This window comes from Microtus pennsylvanicus, chromosome X (genome assembly GCF_037038515.1).
Source record: "Microtus pennsylvanicus isolate mMicPen1 chromosome X, mMicPen1.hap1, whole genome shotgun sequence".
NCBI lineage: Eukaryota > Metazoa > Chordata > Mammalia > Rodentia > Cricetidae > Microtus > Microtus pennsylvanicus.
This window is the reverse complement of record NC_134601.1, coordinates 13851049-13866821: the sequence shown is the minus strand read 5'-3', so window position 1 is coordinate 13866821 and position 15773 is coordinate 13851049. Positions and strand designations below refer to the sequence as shown.

Below are 15773 nucleotides of genomic sequence, written 5' to 3'. Positions count from 1 at the left end.
GATAAATGAATCCTTAAATGGAACTAATGGGCCAGGCAATGTTTAAAAAATACAGTTTCCATGTAATTATTTCGGGGCATAAGATAGCCATGCGGGTGGCTGGGTGCCGGGGACACAGCCCCACTGCTCCTATTTACAACACTACATCACCAAGTATTATGCAATTTTAATGGCACTAAAATATTTAAAATAAATCAGTATTCTTTCAAGGTAAGTGCATTTTGTATACTATAAATTTAAACTCATATTTTAGAATGTTATTTTATTAATTTATTTCATTTAATAAGCTTAGTTTGTGCATTTAATAGCACACATAATGTACTGATACAGCAGTTACATAAATACATTGAAAATATCAAATAATTCTTATTAAAATTTTGGATATTTAAATTGGATAGAATTTTCTGCATACCCTGTGAAACTTCTTCTAAGCTATTCAACGTCAATTCTTACACCTCATAAAACATGCAACTGAGCACAGTATTCACTCAGAACCCTTAATATGCTTTGATAGAAATAAATACAACTACTTTTTAATGCTTTCAGTGGTCTAAAATTACTCAGTGAATATTGAGTGATGTGGGAAGGTCATTTGTCAATCTGTTGTTTCATTGGTTAATCAATAAAGAAAACTGCTTGGCCTGATAGATCAGAAAATCAAGTAGGTGGAGTAGACAGAACAGAATGCTGGGAGGAAGTGAGGCAATTGTCATGCCTCTCCTCTCTAGCTCAGACACCATGCCTCTCCTCTCCAGGTCAGACACGATGAAGCTCCAGCCCAAGATGGGCGTATGCTAGAATCATCCTGGTAAGCCACCACATCATGGTGCTACACAGACTGTTAGATATGTGTTAGTCAAGATGTGAGAGTTAGCCAAGAAGAGGCTAGATATAATGGGCCAAGCAGTGTTTAAAAGAACACAGTTTCTGTGTTCTTATTTCAGGGCATAAGCTAGCCAGGCAGCCGGAGCCAGGTGGCAGGAATGCAGCCCGCCGCTCCATCTACAACTGAATATGATATTTAAGGCTGAGGTCTTGAATTTAAATCCCCACCACCCATGTAACAAGTCAGGCAGCGTCTCACCCACCTGTGCCTACAATACTTCTGAAGGTGCAGATAGGAGGATCACTGGCGTTTACTGGCTACCAATCCAGATCCAGGCTCAATGAGAGATGTTGTCTCAAAGGAATAAATACAGAATAATAGAGTAGGATACTGAATATTTTCCCCCTGACCTTTTCCTGTGTACTAATGGCTGTGTGGAGAAAAACGTGTACACATATGAACACATTGAAGAGAAAAGGATCATGATTTTGAGGCCAGTAAAATGGTGGGTAAAGACAGTTGCCACCAAGACTTGTTAGAAGGAAAGAAGGAGCTTCCACCAAGTTGTCCTCTCACCTGAACATTTTCACACAGACACACAGGCATACTTGCAAGTCTGTGCTCTCTCTCTCTCTCTCTCTCTCTCTCTCTCTCTCTCTCTCTCTCTCTCTCTCATTCCCAGTAAATAAATAGAAAATTCAAAGAAACTTGTCTTAAAATAGTCATGATTTCAGCACCACATTGAAATCAATTCCCAGTCTTCTTAGGTTAACTTATGAAGTGACTGCAATGCTGATTGTACTGTCTCTGCTCAGTTCTATTTATGACTGCCAGTTGCAGGTCATAGAGTGAATACTGTTGAGGAGGGAGAGTGGCATCTGTCTATTTGGTATTTTCAGTCTCTAGTACCAAATGTTCTCATGATCCCTTACAAGTCAAGTATGACAGCCTCAGAGTTGTAACAAGAGATCATTGTCAGTGCTACACCTAGTAACAAAGGAGAAGCATTTTTAAGTTTGTTTTCATCTTCCATATTCTTCATTGTTTTCATATATTCCATGTCTTGCTTCTTAAGACATGAAATGGCTTTTAATTTTGTTGGTTACTAAACTGAGACTACAAGTTAGAGAGATTCATTTTTCTGTTTTTCTCCAAGGAGAATGCAGGATACTAGCACTAACAAAATAAACATATGAAGCCTTTGAATTTCTACAGTGATATCTACATTACTGTTTCTAATTAAAAATTATTTAACATATATAGGTATTTTACTTGCTTTAATGTTTCAGTTTATGGTGTGTGCAAATACCAGAAAACAGCATCAGATACCCTGATACTACAGCTAAAGGTGGTTGTGAGCTGCTGTGTGGATGCTGGGAATCTAACTTGGGTCCACTGGAAAGGCATTCCTGCTCTTAATTCCTGAGTCATCTCTCCAGCCTAACATTGTCCTTTTGCGGCCAAATGCTCTTTCTTATTTCATCATCAATGCAACCACTAATTTGTTTCCACAAATTCCACTAATTGCAACCACATACTTTTATTTCAAGAAATCTATAGTAATTGAAGTTAGGAACATTGCTCAATGGTATAAATATCTAAAAATGTGTGGGACCTTGGGTTCAAACACAAACACCATAAAAGTATACAGTGATCTCATACACTTAAATTTATGTGAGTAGTTGCTAACCAATATGTACCTTCCCACACAAGATTAATAAAAAGCTTATTCAAATAAGAAAACATGCATTTCTAAGTTTTTCTAGAAATCAAAGTTAATGACCAATTTTAGTAGTATTTACCATTTGATAATGCTGTATTTTCTAATAATGAAGCTTTATTTTGCCATTTTCACTAGACATATTGTGCATTTGCATTGTGTAAGTATAGTTGTGAATTTATCTCATTTATTTTTCACAATTACATAAAGTTCCATTTTTACTGTATTTCTAAATATTATTTGGGGTATGTATCAATATTGTTTGCTGTCGCACATTAATCTTGAATTCTGTGAACTCACTGAAGTTACCAGCTCTAGAAACTATTTTTGCAGGTATCTTGGTATTGTATTGCCAAGTAGAGAGTCTTATTACTTTTCCATTCGTATGCTTTCCTTCTATTTCTTGTATTATTAGATTAGAAAACACTCAGCTATGGTGAATAAAAATAATGAAAGCAGAAATCTTTGTCTTGTTTTTTATTTAAAAGGCAAAGAATCTAATTTCTTAACTTTAAATGAAATGTTTGTGCCCGTTCTTTTTAAAGTTCTATTACAAATTTGCTGAAAGATTTAATCAGTAGGGATTGGATTTTGTTCAACAGTATTTTTGTGCCATTTAAAATAATTATATGATGTTTCTTATACTGTTGACATAGTTGTTTACACTGATTCTTTTAAAATGATGACTCAATCTTAACCAACTTGATTAAATCCAAATTGATCATTCTGTACAATTTCTGTTTATAGATTTAATTTGCCAATATTTTGTTGAGGATTATATGATTAAAAATATGTAGGAATGTCTTCCCTTGTGCTAAGGAGGAACAGGGTGTTCTCAAAATTTATACATGGAAGCTTGGAAACTTACGAAAAGACAGCTGGTGAAATAATTCAGTTGGTAAAATACTGGAAATGCAAACATGAAAACCTGAGATTAATCCCCATCACCCAAATAAAACCCAAAGTGTGGTGGGTAACACTAGTAATAGCAGTGCTAAAGTAATAGAACAATGCAGATCCCTGGGCCTGCCTGTCATGCAGTCTAGCTCATTTTGCAAAATTTCCCAGTGAGGGACTCTGTTTCAAAATTAAAATGGACATCATCTGAGGAAGAACATTAGAGATTATCTTCTGCTCCCCCAGCATCTTCTGCTCCCCCAGCCCCTTATGTGACCATGCTCAGGGATAAGGTTTTAATGAAATAAGTAATGTAAAAGGATGTTATAAAGGTAGCGTCTTAACCCACGGAATTTGTTTTTATAAGAAGAGGAAGTTCAAATATCTCCCTATTCTCACAAAATGAAGAGCCATGTGAGTACACTTGGATAAAGCAACTTGGTAACAATATAAGAGAATACACCACCTGAACTAAACCTATTTTGACCCATGAACTAGCCTTGGGGACTGAGAAAATATATATCAATTGTCTGAAACATTTACTCTACTGTGGCATTGTGTTGTGGCATCTTGAGTAACTTGGTACTCTTTTTTTCAGGTTTTAAGAAAAGATGCGTAAATTTAGTAGAGTCTTTAAGTATAATATAATTATCACCAGAAAATATGCTGGGATATCAGTTTTGTGTAATCAGAAATTATGAATTGAAGTTCCTTAATAGTTATACAGGCATCCCAAGCTTCTATTTATGTGGTATGGCTAGTGGTAACTGATCAAGTCGCATAGTACATGTATTGCTGAAAAGGTCTTTTATTATTACATTTGAGATAGCAGTTCATTTACCTTATTTGTTTAAATTATGTGTCTAAAATTGTTCACAATAATCTCCTGTCATACCTTTGAAGTCTACAAGGGTTATAGTTAAAAGAGCTGCAAGGTTTGCAGCTAAAGCTGATTCAGGAGGCCTCTCTTAGAAGAGAGAACTTGCTTGTCTCTAGCAAGCAGAGCACACCCGAGAAATTGCTGCTACCAAGAAAATATGCCTTACTCTATTCTTTCCCAAGATTTCTCAAGCTTTGTTTGCATTCAGTTATACATGTCTGGGCACCATTCAGTAAAAGGAACAGCGGGCTGCGTTCCTGCCGCCTGGCTTCTGGCCACCTGGCTAGCTTATGCCCCAAAATAACAACACACAAACTGTATTCATTTAAACACTTCTGGTCCCATTGTATCTAACCAATTCTTGGCTAACACTCATATCTTGGCTACCCATATTTAGTAATCTGTGTAGCACCAGTCTTACCAGGAAAGATTCAGAATGTCTGCCTAGCAGCTTGCTACACTGCATTTGGCTCAGAGAAGAGAAGCATGGCATGTGATTAACGTCCCTTCTTCCGAGCATTCTGTTGTTTTTACTCCACCCACCTATGTTCTAAACTGTCAGGCCAAGCAGATTCTTTATTAAATAACCAAATGAAATCAATAGATTGATATATGAAACAACCACATCACCAATCTATTTCACCTTTTCCTTTGCCATCAAAAGGATAACATAGAAAAGAGTCAGAACTCTGAGACTGGAGCGTGTTAGGGAGTACAAATATGAGACAGATTAACTGAAATGGTGGGAAAGAACAACACATGGCTTGTACATGGAATTTACCCTTGAAGCGAAAGTGCAAAAAGGAGTAGAAATAAAATTAGCAAACTGTTTTGGGGCATTTGGGATTGGGAAACTATAAAATAGTTCTTTTTTTTATTCTTAAATATCTTATTTATTTATTTTCAGGTTTTCCTATTTATTTTTCCACTCAAAAATTTACACTTCCTCAACGTGCCTGTTCTATTGTGAGCTCACCAAATCCAGTTGGACCGGGACTGAAGGAGCATGCAATCAAACTGGACTCTCTGAATGAGTCTAACAATGGGGGCTGACTGAGCAGCCATTGATAAAGGCACTGGGACTAGTTTCTACTGCATGTACTGACTTTCTGGGACCCTAGTCTATTTGGACAAAATAGTTCTTAAACTGCATGATTAATCAGAAAAATGAATTCATGGCTCCCATTCTCAACAAACTATATTTTGTGGAGGGGAAATAAGATATTTAAAGTCCGTATTATGCAAGAGCTTCTATGGAATGCATCCCTAATTAATTAAAGTCACACTTGACTAAACTACCAAGTATATGTCGGTCATGAGATGTGAGATCTTGAAGCAAAAACAAATAAAATGAAATAAAATAAACGATATGAAATTTTCCGCTGTGACTCCTGAGCTTCTAGGAGCTAGACGACTATAGTTCTTTCCATTGTGTTCACATGCTCATTTTCCTCTGGAATATTCTCTGTCTCCGCATGTCCTTAAAATCATGACCATCCTTCTTATTCCTAACTCAGAGATTCAGTGTTCTCTAAGGCCATGGACCTCTTAAACTAGTGATGGGAACTTGTATCCCCAGCTCCTCACTTGCAGTTTTCTACCCCCACTTCCTCAGTTCTCATAGCTAAAAGAGATGATGATATCTCCAAAATACCCAACTTCACTTCTTCCTAGCCAATTCGCACAACCTACTTGACGTTAAAGACTGTGGTCAGTCATCAAGGCCTGGGCATCATCATAGGCAGGCAGGATGTGAGGCGCAGTGTCTGTCATTTGACACGGTCTGCTCCAATGATTGTGTTGCTGCAGTACAGAACGTTGCAGGAGGGGGAAAGTGATTGGTGGAAAATAAATTACCAACAGCAGAAGGGCCGTTACAAGGAACAGGGACTGCTAGTTTCAAACACTTTTATTTTCTGCCAAGATCAATATAAGACCTCAGTAAAGAGTCTTATGAGCACACTTTTGTTTTCTTCCACAGACAGGAAAGATCACGGCTCTGTCTATCCCATGATTGACGACATATTGGGTTTCAGATTATATTGCAGTAGAGATTTAAAGGATTTTGGCTGCCGAAGAGAAGGTGACTAAGTTTACTTGTTGGATCCAGAAGGTGCTAGACTACTGGCCCTAGAGAGATATCTCCCTGTTCCTCCAAGCTCCTTTCTAGCTTTGTATGGCTTTCCTATCTTCTTGGCTTTACTACTACCTATGATCCCTTTCTGTCTGGGCACGAGCTACCCCCTATTGCCAGATCTCCAACCCTAAAGCTCACCCTTCCACACCTCCCATCACTTCTGCCATTGATAGTCAGCCCATACCGCCTGCCTGCTCTTCCAACACCACCCTCAGAATGAGCCCCTCCCGGCCTGCCGTCCTTATCCTCCAGGGACTTGTTGCTCAAGGCCCAGAAGTCCACAAGCTGAGCTGGCTGGCATCCGGGGCTCCACTCTAGCTCCTGTGGCACCGCACCCTCGGCTCTAGCCGCTCCCACTCGGCTCTTTCCGCCAGACCGCGCAATGACTGCTGGGTCACCAGCTTTCGCCTCTTTTGCCTCCTACTCATTCAGGACTCCACAGGCTCTCTGTGGCTTGGTCGCCTAGCCTCCAGCTCCCAGCGATTCGCTCTTTCAGGCCAACACCAAGGCGCTGCCTTCTCCAGCGGCACAGGAGATGCCACAGCCCGCAGGACCCTCCAACTGCTCGCCAACCACCATGGCCCCTCAGCAAACAGGTAGCAAGAAGAAGGAAGCCTCCAAGGAGGGCGCGGGGAGCTCTTTGTCACCAGGCCCCTCGGTGGTGGCAATGGCGACAGCCGAAGCAGGCCAAGCCGAGGGGTCGCTGCTGCTGGTCAAGAGGCCACAGCGGCCCATGGCTCGCCATTCCTTTGTGCACTACCTGAAGGGCCGGGCGCTGGGCTATGAGGGCCAACCGCGGCTGGCGGGCTTCGAGGGCAACCTGCACAGCTACAGGGCCGTCAGGCTGCCGGAGCTGCTGAGGGAGCGCCAGCTGGCACTTGGCCCCCTCAATAAGGTGTTCGCATCGCAGTGGCTAAATGCCAGGCAGGTGGTGTGTGGCACCAAGTGCAGCACGCTTTTTGTGGTCGACATCAAGACCGACCATATCAGGTGCATTCCTCTGATTAGAGACAGGGGGTCCGACCAGTCCCGTGGCTTGCCCTCCTGTGGCATTCATGCTGTGGAGCTGAATCCCTCCAAGACCCTCATGGCCACTGGAGGGGAAAACCCCAACAGCCTGGCCATCTACCAGTTGCCCACGCTGGACCCCGTGTGCCTAGGAGATTGCCAAGGCCACAGGGACTGGATCTTTGCCATCGCGTGGATGAGTGACACTGTGGCTGTGAGTGGTTCCCGCGATGGCACCGTGGCACTCTGGCGGGTGGATCCGGACATGTTCAATAGCAGCATGGCTGGGCACGAGGATGCGGACCTTCCAGCTTATGCTCACATATGTCCTACAGATATAGAGGCCATCCCTAAACCCACTACCAGTCCTGGTAACCGCAAAGTTCGAGCCCTTGCTTACAGCAACAAAAACCAGGAGCTGGGAGCCGTGTCTCTGGATGGCTATTTCCACCTGTGGAAAGCCAGGAGCTCCCTGTCCAGTCTGCTGTCCCTAAGGCTGCCCTACTGCAGGGAGAACGTGTGTCTCACCTATTGTGACGAGTTGTGCCTCTATGCTGTCGGATCCCAGTCTCATGTTTCATTCCTGGATCTTCGCCAAGGCCAGGAGAACGTCTGGTCACTCTGCTCCCGAGAGGGAGGCACTGGTGTCCGTTCCCTGAGTGTCCACCAGCATATTGTCACCGTGGGAACAGGTCACGGTTCTCTGCTCTTCTGTGACATCCGTGCCCAGAAGTTCCTCGAGCAAAGATCTGTAGCCAGTCCAGACATGTTTCCTGTGCCCTCTGGAAGGAAGCTCAAGCTCACCTGTGGCAGCGGCTGGATCAACCAGAATGATTTCTTAGAGAATTACGCTGCTGGTGTAGATTTCCCCAACGCACTCTACACTCACTGCTACAACTGGCCAGAGATGAAGCTCTTCGTGGGTGGGGGCCCACTCGCCTCAGGCCTCCATGGCAACTATGCAGGCCTCTGGAGCTAAGGTTAGCTGAACTCACAGTATGCATTTATCTTTCCGGTCAATCTAACTGAATGCTGCCGTTTTCGTTTTCCACATGCTGTTTTAACTCTGTTTCTCTTTTTTTTTTCCTTCTTTTTTTTTTCTTTCAGGCAGAGCGGGCCCTGATTAACCAGTGTATTTCTTAGCAGAAAGAGAGGAGAAGACAGATGGAGCTGACCGAAGTCGCTTTGAGAAATTTTCTGCACCTCTCCACCATTCTTTGAACTGTTCATACAAATACTTTCCACGAACTCTTAGCTGTGCCGTCTTTGAGTGAGTGATCCATGTAGTCTATATGTGGAAGAAAACCCCTGTTATAATGTTAGACTCGTGTATGTGTTGTGTTATTTTACTATTAGCTGGTTTCAAGACACTGCTTTTAGTTTTCATCACGTGTGTGTGATACATGAACAAGATTTTCTAATAAACAGAGTTTAGACTTTTCTGGAGCGCTAACCATAGTTTTATGGCATTGTTCTGATTATAACATGCATTCCATGTTGCAGATTGCGTTCTTTTAAAAATATGTCACTCGTGAACTGTGATCATGGTGTGTATAGTTCGTATGTTGTTGGTGTAAAACGCACTTTTCTGAAAAGTTTATTATGTCATAGAATCTTGTGTATCAGAATCTCAGTTGATGAGGACGGTTTAGGTATTCAAGTGTTCAAGTATTCTGCTAATTTGAACTTTCAAAATTAATCCAAAAATCGATATTTTTCTTTCAAGCCTTATCTTAGTTTCATGCTCTGTCTCCTTACTGATCAAAGAATGTACTTGTTTTCACTTCTTGCCTTAGTACTGTCAAGACTTGTGGATATATTTGAATGTTTGTGGTTGGAGTAACTTACGCAGACTTTCAGTGCCATCATTTGATGCAGAGATATTAAGTATAAGTGTAGAATGTATTGCCGAGAGGGCAGAAAACACACTGTTCTAAGGTATAGACTGGATATTTTTGCTGTTGCTATTTTTCCTCACAAATGTTATATTTGAGCATGTATAAACTTTCAAAAATCTGCCTATAATTTAAGTTAAAAGAAAAAAAATGCAAAGAAAGAAAATGAGCCCATCCAGCTCACTGTGAAAGAAACGCCCCCTCTTTATAAGCTCCAAATTAATTAGATTTCATTTTGTGAACTTCAAAGTTTCTTACTTAAAAGTGGAATATGTGCGTTACCAAAGTCTCTCATTCTGTGCCTCTAAAGGTAATAATATGTGATTGTGACAATGTTGTATGATTTTCCAATAGAGGAGCTGGGGATTAAAAAGATGGGTCTGATTGAAGAACTTTGCCATTCAGATTAACAGAGGCAGTGGGATGCTATAGAGGTGCATTGGACTTGTTCTTAGGCGAGAATACTGAGAGTGATAAAGCAGCCAGGCCTTCCTCAAAACTGGCCAGGATAGGTTAGCCCAGGATAGGTATTGAGCCACGGTTCCTTTCCTTAAACATCTGACATGTATTTTGCATTGGTGTTGACAAACTACATGCTGTTCAGTACCAAACCTGAATTGCTGAAAAGAATTACTTGTGAGTTAGATATACAGAATAGTCAAATTTTTGTTTATAGAGATTATGCAGGTTCATTCCGCAAATTACACAGTTTTGCTACATATCTGTGCAGTTCTTTTGCTTGCATGTATGGTTCCAACTCTCTTATAAGTGATTTGAGAGCAGAGATTGTAAACTGCCGTCTTTTATTTCTTTATTTGTGTACCAAGGCCAAACAAAGGCAATCAGTTATTATTTACTGATTTTTTCTGGCCAATGGAAACCTGCACTTCAAATTGTAATAAATATTTGCTGTTGCGTAATAAAGAACTCTGCTGGGTGATTCCCTCTCCTGTTTTTCTTTAAAATTTCCCTAATACATTTTCAGGGCATGTTGTAGAACTTCATCCATTCATAAATAAAGTAATATGTGATACTTAGAAGATGAACAAAATTTTACTTTTCATATATAACTGGACATTAATCCTTTAAAATAAAAAAATGGAGATTTGAAGATTTATTTAATACGATTGGTTTATTTTACCAGAAATGTATTTGAAAATTTACGAATATAGGTTTTTAATTTAGAAATAATTTATATAGGTAATTAATTTGAAACAAATTTTTCAAACTATAAGCTGCCTATTGTCTAATAAGTAGTAGGATATTGGGGTGTTCAAGGAAATACGGAAAAGGAATCCTTCCATATTGGATGAGATTTAAAATAAACAATAGAAGGTAAAGATTTAATCTGAATTCTTCTCTGACTTGATTCCTTTTTTTCGTGTAGGGGGGGTTTGCTTATTAGGGGAAATTAAATGGTAAAAGGGGGAAACGTCTGAGTGACCAGCTTCTGGGGACAGGAGTAGCAGAAGAGAAGAGAGAAGCAGAGGCAGAGAGAGAAAGAGAGAGAGAGACCGAGAAAGAGAGAATTAGAGAGAGAGAGAGAGAGAGAGAGAGAGAGAGAGAGAGAGAGAGTAAAAGTGAATGTGCACTGATGATGCTCTACGTGGCTGTAGCTGAGGACATGTCCTGTCAAGAAGCTGAGAGCAGGCCAGTACAGATGCATGAATACTAACAGCCTAGCCTGGGACTAGCTACTAGGCAATCCTTAACCTCATCGTCTGTCTCTAGCTCCAGAGCGCTAGAACTAAAGATATGTATCACTAAACCTGGCATAAATAAACCTTTATAAGAAATAAAAGGTATCATTTATGATTCTGGGGACAAATTAGGAGGGGAGGTAGACACAATTAAATACATCTGAAACAGATGCAATACTATGACTTCATTAAGTGAAAATTGAATTACTGTTTAGCCTTTATGAGTGTCTATGTGACTTTATTTTATATTACAATACACATAATCAGAGCATATTCAGGTGACAAATTCTCTAAAAAATCTAAGATGTACAGTTTTTCAGAATTCCTTGAACCTGGGCTTGGTGGTGCTTGCCTTTAATCTTAGCAAATAAGCAGCAGAGGCAGAGGCAGGCAGATCTCTGAGTTCCAGGACAGACTAGTCTATAGAGTGAGTTCCAAAACACCAGAGCTACATAGAGAAACCCTGTTTCAGACAAAAAAAAAAATTAGTGTTAATATAATCACCAGCTCACTTTAAATGTATGATATTATAGGTTATATACCTTTTAGAAGACAATCACAAGATTTGGCTAAGTTTTAATAGCTACACAGCCTAATTGTGATTGTATTTTGAATTTAGAAAGTTGCAATAACTTTCTATCTCCAAAATACCCAACTTCACTTCTTCCTAGCCAATTCGCACAACCTACTTGACGTTAAAGACTGTGGTCAGTCATGAAGGCCTGGGCATCATCATAGGCAGGCAGGATGTGAGGCGCAGTGTCTGTCATTTGACACGGTCTGCTCCAATGATTGTGTTGCTGCAGTACAGAACGTTGCAGGAGGGGGAAAGTGATTGGTGGAAAATAAATTACCAACAGCAGAAGGGCCGTTACAAGGAACAGGGACTGCTAGTTTCAAACACTTTATTTTCTGCCAAGATCAATATAAGACCTCAGTAAAGAGTCTTATGAGCACACTTTTGTTTTCTTCCACAGACAGGAAAGATCACGGCTCTGTCTATCCCATGATTGACGACATATTGGGTTTCAGATTATATTGCAGTAGAGATTTAAAGGATTTTGGCTGCCGAAGAGAAGGTGACTAAGTTTACTTGTTGGATCCAGAAGGTGCTGGACTACTGGCCCTAGAGAGATATCTCCCTGTTTCTCCAAGCTCCTTTCTAGCTTTGTATGGCTTTCCTATCTTCTTGGCTTTACTACTACCTATGATCCCTTTCTGTCTGGGCACGAGCTACCCCCTATTGCCAGATCTCCAACCCTAAAGCTCACCCTTCCACACCTCCCATCACTTCTGCCATTGATAGTCAGCCCATACCGCCTGCCTGCTCTTCCAACACCACCCTCAGAATGAGCCCCTCCAGGCCTGCTGTCCTTATCCTCCAGGGACTTGTTGCTCAAGGCCCAGAAGTCCACAAGCTGAGCTGGCTGGCATCCGGGGCTCCACTCTAGCTCCTGTGGCACCGCACCCTCGGCTCTAGCCGCTCCCACTCGGCTCTTTCCGCCAGACCTCGCAATGCTTGCTGGGTCACCAGCTTTTGCCTCTTTTGCCTCCCACTCACTCAGGACTCCACAGGCTCTCTGTGGCTCAGTCGCCTAGCCTCCAGCTCCCAGCGATTCGCTCTTTCAGGCCAACACCAAGGAGCATCCTTCTCTAGCGGCACAGGAGATGCCACAGCCCGCAGGACCCTCCAACTGCTCGCCAACCACCATGGCCCCTCAGCAAACAGGTAGCAAGATGAAGGAAGCCTCCAAGGAGGGCGCGGGGAGCTCTTTTTCACCAGGCCCCTCGGTGGTGGCGATGGTGAACCCAAAAAAACCATATAGACCCACCTGGAAATTGGAATGAGATAAAAATTTGGGAGCGGGTGGGTGTAGGGTAGAAAAGGGGGAGAAGGGGTGGAGAAGAACTTGAGGGAATGGGGTGGTCGAGATGGAGGAAAAACAAATATGAGAGCAAGGAAAGAAATATCTTGATTGAGAGAGCCATTATGGAGTTAGCAAGAAACCCAGCTCTAGAAAAATGTGCAAGAACCCACAGGGATAAACCCAGCTGAGACCCTAAGCAACAGAGTAAAATAGGTTTAAAAAGTTTCTTGCCTTTGAAAATGGTCTGTCAGTCATTTTATGCCTTAGTCAAAGTTGGTTGCTTCAACGTTACAAATGAGACTTTGGGTAATTGCCCAGGTAGCCAGTTGTCTCTGTCATTTGTTGTACATTTTAGAAGTTGCTTGATTGCACTTTATGCTTACTCAAGTAATATTGTTTCACTTCTCAGATCTTTAATGGGATTGAAGATTAGATAGTCATAGTTACCTTCCTCATAATTTAGCCAAGCTTAATTCTGAAGCAAGATTTAGACTCTTTGAAAAAAAATGTTTATTAAAACTTTTGTTTTATGTTCCTTGTTTAATATTGTTTATTATTTGTAATTTTATATTTGGTATCTGTTCCTATTATATATAGTTGTATTGGGTTTGGATTGATCTTGTTTAGACAAAATGGGGAGGTTGTGGGGGAAGTTCTCTTAACCAATCACCTTTAAGAAGAGGAACCTAGTTAAGGCATGGCTACCTGGAGCCCAGGAAGAAAAACTAAAATGGACCAGGTACTCGCTCTCTCTGGGTGATTCCTGTGGGACATGGCGGAACTCAGACTTCCCATTCTTGTGGCCTCAGTTTCCCCTTATAACAATTAAAAATATAATTGTTTCTCTTTAAGCTGGCCTGGTTATTTCCCAAATTAAGCAAACAATTACAGTTGGTATGTAAAATTAAAAAAAAATTCTTTTAAGTAAATAGTTTAAAAAAAGAAAATGATTAATTTGGATCATTGGGACAGTATATGCCTAAAATATATTCCCTCATTTTACCCCAAAGAAGTGTTGTCAGTGAATAAGCTGTAGTTTGACGTTAATAACAACCCTCAATTATAGAATTCTATGTATTTCACAAAATATATAATTTTAAAATGTCTTATATATCACTTAATGTCAGTTATGCAAGATACTATACAATAAAGGTGTTATAGTGTTATGCCTTTAATGGAAATACAGAAGACAGATTCATCATCTTTCCTATTAGATACCAAAAAGGTAAGAGCTGAACTACTCAGCAACAAAGTCATTCCATATTCCCAGTGCTGTTATCTCTTGCCTTCTGAACAATCTGTCATTTTAGTTTATATACTTATTTTTAAGTTTTAAGTCTTTTAATATTGCAAACAGCTTTGTGTGTACAAAGGATGTAATTCATAAGTTAATCAATCAGCACTGTTTTGGCTTCTCTCTTTTCAAGATGAATAACAGAAATTATTGTACTGAGCAACAATTCTATTCTGCATCTGAAGGTCTCAGAGGATTGTGCCAGCATAAATTCTTTTTATAATTATTTATTCAGACTACATTATCCTTAAAAAATGAAGACACCAGAAAAAAATATAGAGAGTAGAAAAATATAGTTCCTTTATACTACAATGCTTTCCCACAACATAAATAACCCACTTTAAGTCAACTCTTTATGGTCTTAAAAATCTTATTTTCTGAACATATAATAGCAAATATATATTTCAAAATAGGATTGTATTTTATTTATTGTTCTGTAACTGACTTTATTATATTTCAACATGGACATCTTTCTCTCTATATATTTATTAATCTATGTCATTTACAATAGCCACAAATGACCCTATTACATGAAAGTCATAACTTATGACTTCTCTACTGAATAGAATCTCTTTTAGTGAAAAGTATAGCACACTTTCAGTAAAGAAAGGTTTCTTTGATTAGAGGTGGTAGCTACACTTATCTGTAGGTATGAAAGTAAGATTTAGAATGTAGTAAGAAAGTATGTTGGGCTAGAAAAGTGGCACTAATTAAATTCTTTTCTAATTTTGCTGATCTCACGAGCCAAAGGATTTACCAAAGGCATATTTCCTTCCTATTGAATGGCCCTTAAGTCCAATGTTAGAACTACACTCCATCTTTATGCATTACCCTGGTTCATAGGCACTGTTGTTCTTGCTTGGCAGCTTGCATAGTATTTTCTGGAATCATGGAAGTTAGACCACAGGAAATAGGCTTTCAGGTCAGATTCAGCTCAAATCATGAGTCCTGTGTCCTAAGTATACAGTGTCTTCAGCAATAGGAGCCCAACGTCAACCCCTGAGAGGCAACCAAGACCTACAATGATAATCTACATTGTTTGGGGAGTCACTTGGAGTACCCTAGCCAACCATTCAAAAGGAGGTTTCTAGTGTCTGGTTCTGTTTGGGTGGAGCTCCACCTTGGGGCCTTCCCCTCATTCCAAACTCTGCCCAATCTCAGATAGCCCTCAAAACAGTGGCTCCTCTGCTTTGTTAAAGCACCCAGGACTACCAGTCCAGACGTGACCCCATTGACAATGTGATGGGTCTTTTCACATCAATATTTAATTAAGAACATGCCTTAATGGCTTGTCTACAGCCTAATCTTAAGGAGGAGTTTCTCAGTTGAGGCCACCTTCTCTCAGATAACTCTGGCTGTGTGACGTTGACACAAAACTAGCCCATAGAGCTGGCCCCTTGTTCACTTGTTACACAAACACATGACAGGCCACAATCTTTTCTTTCAGGTTCATCCCCAAGTTTACATCTTAATGAAGACATTATAGTATAAGGCATTTTACAAACGTAAAGAATCCACAGCTTTACAAATTCAACCATTTTGAAAGTT

General features: G+C 40.4%; 1 protein-coding gene across 1 annotated transcript; it reads left to right on the top strand.

The window, feature by feature from the left end:
- The first annotated feature begins 7037 nt into the window (after positions 1 to 7037).
- On the top strand, positions 7038 to 8447 carry LOC142841316 (DDB1- and CUL4-associated factor 12-like protein 1). The gene has a single exon (XM_075958148.1). The coding sequence runs from the start codon at positions 7038 to 7040 to the stop codon at positions 8445 to 8447; it is 1410 nt and encodes a 469-aa protein (XP_075814263.1).
- The last annotated feature ends 7326 nt before the right edge of the window (positions 8448 to 15773 follow it).

What these genes read in the sequence shown, in the direction of transcription:
- LOC142841316 (XM_075958148.1), top strand. Translation starts at nt 7,038, where the DNA reads ATGGCCCCTCAGCAAACAGGTAGCAAGAAGAAGGAAGCCTCCAAGGAG.